Raw genomic sequence first — 8394 nt, 5'->3', positions numbered from 1 at the left:
AGAGGATCCCTTGCTTTGGCCTAAAAGGAGTTAGTGCCAACCTCGTTGCAATTCTCTGACACCCACCACTCCACATCTGTGGTCTCTACAGTGGTCAACAGGTAGTGAAATAAAAGCACAATAATGGTTTCACATCTGGGGCATTTTAGGCCCAGCTGAGAGAGCTCAAGGTATTTCTTGGTTAAGCATCAGCTTGACTGGTGATCAATGTTGGGTTCTATTTTTTTTTTATTTATTTTGAAAATATCTTTGTGGGGGTGTTGTGTTTTATTTTGCTTTTTTTTTTTGTGCTGCCATAGGTATCTGCTGATGGTTGCCAAAAACCACTCTGTTCTCTCTTCAGACAGTTTTCACGGGGCGACTGTGAGTTTCTCTGTGGGATGAGGTGAGGTGAGAGCACAAGAGAGCCGGTGGCACTGCTGATTCCCATGCCAGTCTCGAAGCACCCACCACGAGCTCGCATTGATGCTATTTCTTAGGTCTGTTGATCTGTGCATAGAGAGGCTCTGGCTCCTGCGGACAGAGGCACAACAGTCAGGCCTGCCTCGCTCACACCAGCCTTGCGAGACGGCTTTAGGAAGAAGGGCTTGGGGATAAACCAGAAAAGGGACAGCTGCGGATGAATGACCTTAGGTTATTTTTGTATTGTCTCAGCATGGTGCTTTTCATTTTGGCAACAGTTTCCGCTCCCCCTAAGAACACATCCAGAGTTTAGTGTGCGTGTGTGTATGTGTGTGTGTGTGTGTGTGTTTGTGTGTGTGTGCATGTATGTGTTTTTGTGTGTGTGCACAGTTTTGCCGTTTTTATACAAGTGCAGATGTGTCTAATGCATGTGTGCATATAGTAGAGACCCAGAGTCAACCTTGAATTTCATTCAGTAGGCACTGTATACCTTGTTTTTGAGATAGGGTTTATCATTGGCCTGGAACTCACCTCGTAGACCAGAATAAATTGAATGGCCAGAGAACCTCAGCCCCGCTCTTCTCCACCTACCAACTCTGGGATTACAAGTATATGCTACTGCATTTGTTTTTTTTTTTGTTTTTTTTTTTGTTTTGTTTTTTTTGAGACAGGGTTTCTCTGTCATAGTTTTGGAGCCTGTGCTGGAACTCACTCTGGAGACCACGCTGGCCTCAAACTCACAGAGATCCGCCTGCCTCTGTCTCCTGAGTGCTGGGATTAAAGGCGTGCACCACCACCACCCGGCCATGCTTTGGTTTTTACATGGGCATAAGGGATCGAACTTATGTTTGTGTGGAACACTTTAAAGGCTGAGCAACCTCCTCAGTTCCTAGAGGCAGGCCTAGCTTTGGTTTTGAAGCTGATTCCCCATTAGGGTAATAATAGCACAGCACAGTAGAGTGAGCTCACTATGTTCTGTGCGGTGGGAAAGATACTGATACCTTTTGTGCCTCAGTTTCTCCAACTATACCATGGGAATAGTATTGTTTAATTCTACAAGGTCTTGAGAGAAGTAGATAACTCACAGAAAGTACCTAGCATAATACTTGGTAATACTGGAAGAACGCGGAGAAGAGAAAAAGGCAAAGAGGAGATAAGACAGAAGTCCTCCTGTCTGCAGAGAGCTGAGAGTTTGTGAACCGCCCCCGGGTCTTACCTTCATCTACCTAACAGTCCTGCAAGCAGACTCCTTTGTCCTCATTTTGGAGACAAAAAGACTGAAGTTCACAGTTCACGTGCGCGTGCGGAGCATGAGAGACTGTGGAACGCTCAGCTCTAAACGGGACACCTACACCAAAACCCCTCCTCCCAGAGCTCAGGGACCATCTCGGAAGAGGGGGCGGAAGGATCTAAGAGCTGGAGGTGGTGGGCGGCTACGAGGAAGCAGTATTTTCAGGACACAACAGGCAGTTGCACATATGAACTCACACTGGTTTTGGCAGCGTACACAAGACTTGCGCAAGCTGAAGCCAGACAAAATACCAGCATGGAGCGGGGAGGTGGGCACACAGTCTCACCCCCAAGCTGAGGAGCTACTAGCAGCTGTTAGCTAGCTGCCGGGAACTAAAGAGTCAGTGTTCTTCAAGGATGCAGCCCCCGAGAGGCTACCCAAGCTCCAGTAGATGGTTCTACACCCAGGCACATACTGGCACTGCTGAGTGAACTCAGTGATTAAAAACAAAACAAAACAAAACAAAACAAAACAAAACAAAACAAAAAAACAAAAAAGAAAAAACCATGACGTTGGAAAAAGATACTGGTAACAGAGATGGGAGAGGAACTGGAGCGGAGCAAATGGGCAGGGGTGGATTTGATCAAAACTCATCATATTTATGTGTAAAATTCTCAAAGAATGAGAATAAAAGCACTCAAAAAATGAAGCTGGGAGAAGAGAACAGTCTCAAGGTCATTGTGCTGCCTCCTCTGTGTGAAGCATCCTGCGTTTGCTCCCTGTGGTGCGCTGGGAATGGCCTAGAGGATGAACACTGTCTGACCCATCGCTTTAGAGATGAGGGATCCACAGAGCAGCACAGCGCTTCTGTGCTTCCCCAGTGTCACGTGAGCGCGGAGGAACCACTCGGGAACTTCACTATCCTTCATGTGCTCTCCTCTGGGACTGGCTAGAGGTCTGCTCCTTTGGGAGAAGGAGCCTTTTCTGCCCATCTAGTCACCCTGTGCTGCAATAGAGCAAAACGGTTTGCTCCCCGCACTCCATGCTCCACCCATGGAATTCATCCTGCTGAAGGGAACAAAGAGCTAAGTCAATGCCATCTGCTGGGGTGCCTGACTACAGGAAGGGCTCCATCCTTCCCCGGGGCCTTACTGAGCATCCCTATTGGCTTTTACACATAGAAATGTGACATAGTAGGTCCTCACTGAAGTGATGGGGTAGGGGGATGTCTGGTGAATTAGTGTATGACTAGGACATGATTTCTAATATCTTTGATATTTTGATTTTCTTGTCTTCAACACATTTCAATTTGGCTTTATTTTTTCCAAAGGCTGAATTTATCACAATCTGTGGCAGGATGAACTGTTAAGTCCTAATCCATTTCCTTCCAATAGCTGAACTACTTCTACTATCTGCTGTTAGATTAGATGGAAGCTTTCTGTTCTCTCTCTCTGTCTCCTCTCTGTCTGTCTGTCTCTCTCTCTGTCTCTCTCTCTCTCTGTATGTGTGTGTGCATGAGTATGTAAGTTTTCGAGGGATGGGGTGTACTGTAGTAAACAAGAACGGAATAAAAATTTCTTATGAACAACAAACAAGGAAGGAGCATTTTCTGTCACCATTTACCTCAATGCTTCCTGTGAGACCTTCCTCACTCACTCCGTTCTTCTCTCTGGGTCCCCCTAGAAAGAGAGCTGCCTTGATCTCACCCTACAATTTGCTCTATTCCTATTTTGGAAACCAATGTATCCAGCTAAGAATGACACCTAAAACCAGAAGACGACAGCAGGCTCAGACAGGGTAATTAATGCCGCGCGGCATTAACTTTCTGCAGCCGGGATAAATATTCACGCAGCCCCTGCTTGCCGGAATCGAGCTGCAGATACCCATCACAACACTGGTAACAACTGCCGTCAGCTCTCAATTATCCCCACTAATGAAGGGGAGCAGTGGTGTGGAAAACCCCAAGCAGCAGATAGCCCCAAAGTCTCAGACTGTGATGCATTGTTCGTTTTGGCAATCGCTTTACCTTCCTTGTTGGAGCTAGGAAACCGTTTGATCCAGAAATTTCTAGCCTGGCTCTGGCAAGGGCATGGAGACTTCACTCTCTTTTCAGTACTCCAGTCTTTTAAAAGTCTTTTTAAAGAAGTTGCCATGATTTAGGGATTCTGTCTTCTTGGTTAGCTGAGAATGAAACTTGCCTGGAAAGGGTGAGCTGTTGGGAGATATTATGTGAGACCTGTTTTTTCCAAGTCCTAAGATGTTATAGCTGCATGAACCTTTGGCAACTGCTTGGCAGAGGAGACGGAAGATCAGAAGTCAAGCCACCTTGCCTTTATGAAGTCAGGCTGCTGCTGAAAGCCAGGTACCTGATCCTGCAGAAGGGGTGCTCACTCGCTTGGTCTGCACTGAGTCCCAGCGCAGACTTCAGTCCCAGCCTAGAATTTTAGCAAGTACCTTCATTTTCTTTCTTGTCTAATTTGTGAAGCAGGAATAAAACTTAAGTAGTGTCATTAGTCTTTAAATATAATTCAGGAGGAGTAGATGAGAAGCACGATGATTGCTCCGATTAAGTGATTCCAGGAACACTGGGTGTGATCTCCATCATGGGCAAGCAAACTTCAGTCCACTGGCCAATTCTGGAAACTCCCTGGTTTTGTTCACAGAGGAGGATCCAGCCACCTCTGCTCATTATGCCATGTCTTTGCTACTTTCTGCTCACAAGTACAGAGATGCTATGTTGGTGTGTGTAGCCTGCACAACACACACAATACAGTCTCCTGACCTTGGGTCTACATGGGCAGCATATTCTTGTATCCATCACCCCAACGGCTAAAGACCATGGTGAAACCTTCATGCCTACCTCGATTTGACCTTTGGCTTCCAGAGGTATGTCCAACATCCTATTGTCTTCTCTACCTGACTATCCATTGAGGACCTCAAGAGTAGCTGGTCCCAGTGTATACTTGCTTATTTCCTGCTTAAGCAAGCGACTCTGTGCTCTACAGAACAACTGGTACCTTTTAGTTCTGCATCTCAGAATCTAGCTCATCTTCCCCTCTGTATCCCCATGCCCCTCGGTCTCATCTCCAGCCTACTTCACCTTTAAATACCTCTTGGCAACTGGTCTGGCTCTCTCTTCTAGCAGAAACTGCCTTTAGCCAGACCCTGGTAATTTTTCCTACTTCAAATGTTTTCCAGCTGGGAACATCAAAGAATGTCACTCTGTGATGGCCTGAGAAGTGGGCCTGTCCACTTCAGGAACGTAGGTTAGACTTGCTTCTAACTTGTACATCTAACAAATACCAAATTTGAATAAATAAACAAGTGCATTATTTCTGAGATTCTCTTGCTCAGTTCTATTTTAAAAGGGAATGAATAACGCTAGGTTGGCGGTGTGCCAGTGCAGTCCTTGCCCTCAGATGCCGAGACTGTACTAAGCTACAAAGTTCAATAAAAAAAAATTTTTGGAAGGGTGATAATAATACTAAATACACGTATTTTACTTTGAGATTTTCTAAATCACCTCCCATGCACGTGTGGGTTCATGTAGATACGTGCATGTATGGGTCTGTGTGGAGGTCAGAGATCAATCTTGGGTGTTCTTCTTTCTGGGCCATTCACCTTATTGTTTGAGACAGGGTCTCTCGCCGGGACTTGGTTTTCAGTGCTTAGGCTGGTGTCTGGCCCTTGAGTCCCGAGGACCTCTCTGTCCCCACCTCCTCACAATGGGACTGCAGGTGCTTGCCACCATGCCTGGCTTTATATGTGGGTTCATGTCATACTCATGTCATGTGATCCTTGGAAGTCTAGACAGGGCACTGCTATGTTACTTGCCCATCTCCATGTGAGGAGAGACAAGCTTGCCTAAGGCCAATTGTTTCTTAGCCTCATTTTGACTTTGGCCTTCTGTTTTTCCTCTCTTTTATTTACCAAAAACAAACAAACAACAAGCCACTCAAAACTAAAATCAAAACCCAAATATTCACTCTCCCAAAGCATTTGAAGCTCATCTTTATCTTTCCCTGAACACTAGGAATCTATCAGGTAATACTTCATATGCCTTGAGTTCCCACTACGGAGATCAGTATTAAAAAAGTGACAGCGACTTATTATTTATGGCGGTCTCTATTGTTACAAAGGGAGACAGACCAAACGATTCCCATTGTGACAGATGCTACTTTGACTTGACAGCTGGGAAAGTCTGATAGGCAGTTTATTTACTTAGCCATTTAACCAAATAAATGTTTTCATTTTTCTTTCATCCCTTCAAAGGCTTACATTTTGCCCTTAAAATTGCTCCAGCAACACATCACTGAAGTACAAATTACCTGCCATCCCCACACCAGCCATTATAATATTATTTTGGTTCTCTCTCTCTCTCTCTCTCTCTCTCTCTCTCTCTCTCTCTCTCTCTCTCTCTCTCTCCTTCTTCTCTCTCTTTTCCCTCCCCTCCCCCTTTCTCTTTTTGCCCTTCTTGACTCAGTCTTTCAAAGATCCGTGATTCTCCCAGATGGAAAAGTAAGAGGGAGAAAGTGAAATAATTGAAAGATATTTTTCTTTATTGCTAATACAGAAACCTTTGGTGCTGGCTCTGAAGTTTCCACCTGTGGGGATTGAGTCTGTGTGTTTCCTCTTATTCTAGAGTGATATGGCTTTAACTTATCAACAGTTGTCATCCTTGCTTACTCAGAACTGGGTGGCTATTTCTAATAAAAAACCAGCTGGAGATTGTGGCTGCAGGAGTGATAAGAGGGATAGGGACTTTGCTTTCCAGCTGCATGACAGCAGAGGGGGAAATAAAGCCAGGGACACAACTATCTCTGCATAATCCCTTTTCCAAGTGTCTGCAAAAGCACTAAGAAATTACAGTCAGTAAATTTCCAGTTGGTTACGAGTAAAGGGGCTGGGGCCAGAAAGATCACATTTGGCTTATGTTATTTTGACACTGATGGAGGGATACAAAGAGTCACACGAGTTTCCCAATGAGTGACAGAGGGGACCTGTCTGCAAGGTGGGCATTAACCCCACTGCACAGTTTCTGATAGGGAACGGTAAAACGGCCAGGCTGAACTTACATGTCATCATAAAGTATAATCTAGCTCCTCAAAGCTGAGAGGATCTTAATAGGATTTCCATAGGAACCCAAGATTGCTTTTTTTCAGGAGAGGGAAGGGAGAGGTGGCCTATGGGGCTCAAACAGAAGTTATTCTGATTATGGGACACTCGAAAGGCCTCACCTCCCTCCCTCTGCTTTAATCCATTATGGGACATACAGAAAGTTATCTAAAAACAGAAAGTATCAAGCAAAACTCCCTAGATATGGGCTTCATTCAACATGGGGTTAAATGCATAAAATCTAAGACTATAGAGCACCAACACATATTGAATTCATACCATATTGATTCTGGTGATATAGGTGGTGATAGGGGCAATAGTGATGGCCATAGTTGGGACGCTGATGGGAATGCTGAGGAGGGTGGTAGTGAAGGGGTGTTGGAGGTGAAAGAGTGGTCATAATGGTGAAATGATTGTAGTGATGGCAGTGGTGCTGATGTTGATATGTACTACTAATGATACGGTAATGGATAAGCTAGCAGTAATGGTGGTAATGGTACTATTAGTGATGGTGGTGATCGTGGAGGTGGTGGTGAAAGTGACATTGTGACACTGGTGATGGTAGTGACAGTGAGGAGGTGGCAGGGGTGCTAGTGATGGCTAGGGTGGCAGAGGTGGTAATGATGGTTGCTTTCAGACAATCTATTGCTAGACACTGGATTGAGAACTCCATATACATCACCTCATGACTTCACCCAAATGTCCTATAAGATAGGTATTACTTTTATCCTTATTTTTCAGATGAAAAGAGAGGTCGTGAATCCTGATCAAGATTACACAGATAAGAAGGAAGAATCCAGGTTCTGAACTCTGACAATATCAATCCCCAAAGAGGACTAAATTTTAGGCTGAATTCGCATGGTCTGACCTCATGCCACAGATTGGACTTATGGCATATTAGTTAATATCAAAAGTAATATAACCCTCTGATAGTAGATGAAATATAATTGGAAATGAAAGAATGTCTCTAGCCCAAGATTTTCCACTTTTATGTGGCTAAGATTTGAACTCAAGTTCCAAATCCTGAGCTCTTGGCACAGCACTATGCGATGACTACAACCCAGCCATGGGCGGAGCCAGATGGAACATCAAAGGAGGCACGAACCAAGGCCTTGTGGGAAACAGTCGAGCTTGTGTAAGTGCTTCAAGCCAAACAAGCTCGTGAAGATGAGTGCTTGAGATGTTGACCTGCCAAGGGTGTAAGTCCAAATACTTCAGTTCTAGGACAATGTTTGCCACCATCGTGATGAATGGATCTCATCACCTCTAGTTCATTGATCAAATTTTCTAAAGCAACGGTGAGCTTATGACAAAGCAACTTTGAGCATACGAAGACTCCAAAACCTCCTTGGAATCACCTTAAGGAATCTTCTTATAATCCCTAACATTTCTCATTCCTAAAGCACTGACTTTGCCTTCAAGAGATCAATTCCCAATGTGATTGTGAAAGATTGGCTTTTTAGACGGGTATTTGGGTTTTGTATGGTATGGCATATCGTTACATTTTACTGATATAAAATGTGACAACACATATAGTGTGCTAGATTCTCTAATCATACAAAGCCTATTAAAAAATAGACTTTCCCAGCACTTGGGAGGCAGAGGCAGGCGGATCTCTGTGAGTTCGAGACCAGCCTGGTCTACAG

At 44.6% G+C, this 8394-nt stretch overlaps 1 protein-coding gene across 7 annotated transcripts in view; it reads right to left on the bottom strand.

Annotated features, from left to right (window-relative positions):
- Positions 1 to 276: 276 nt before the first annotated feature.
- Positions 277 to 8394, bottom strand: part of Dab1 (DAB1, reelin adaptor protein) — a 1103453-nt gene continuing 1095335 nt past the window's right edge. For all 7 annotated transcript variants that reach the window (XM_026782357.1, XM_026782360.1, XM_026782361.1 and 4 more), the window contains one exon: positions 277 to 513. Coding sequence is in view for 2 of the 7 variants with exons in the window: in XM_026782360.1 (XP_026638161.1) it covers positions 469 to 513 (45 nt within the window). In the remaining 5 variants the exon portion in view is untranslated. The remainder of the gene's footprint in view (positions 514 to 8394) is intronic.

This window comes from Microtus ochrogaster, chromosome 10, assembly GCF_000317375.1.
Source record: "Microtus ochrogaster isolate Prairie Vole_2 chromosome 10, MicOch1.0, whole genome shotgun sequence".
In the NCBI taxonomy this organism is placed as follows: Eukaryota; Metazoa; Chordata; class Mammalia; order Rodentia; family Cricetidae; genus Microtus; species Microtus ochrogaster.
The sequence above is the reverse complement of the archived record's forward strand: the minus strand, read 5'-3'. Positions and strand labels throughout refer to the sequence as shown.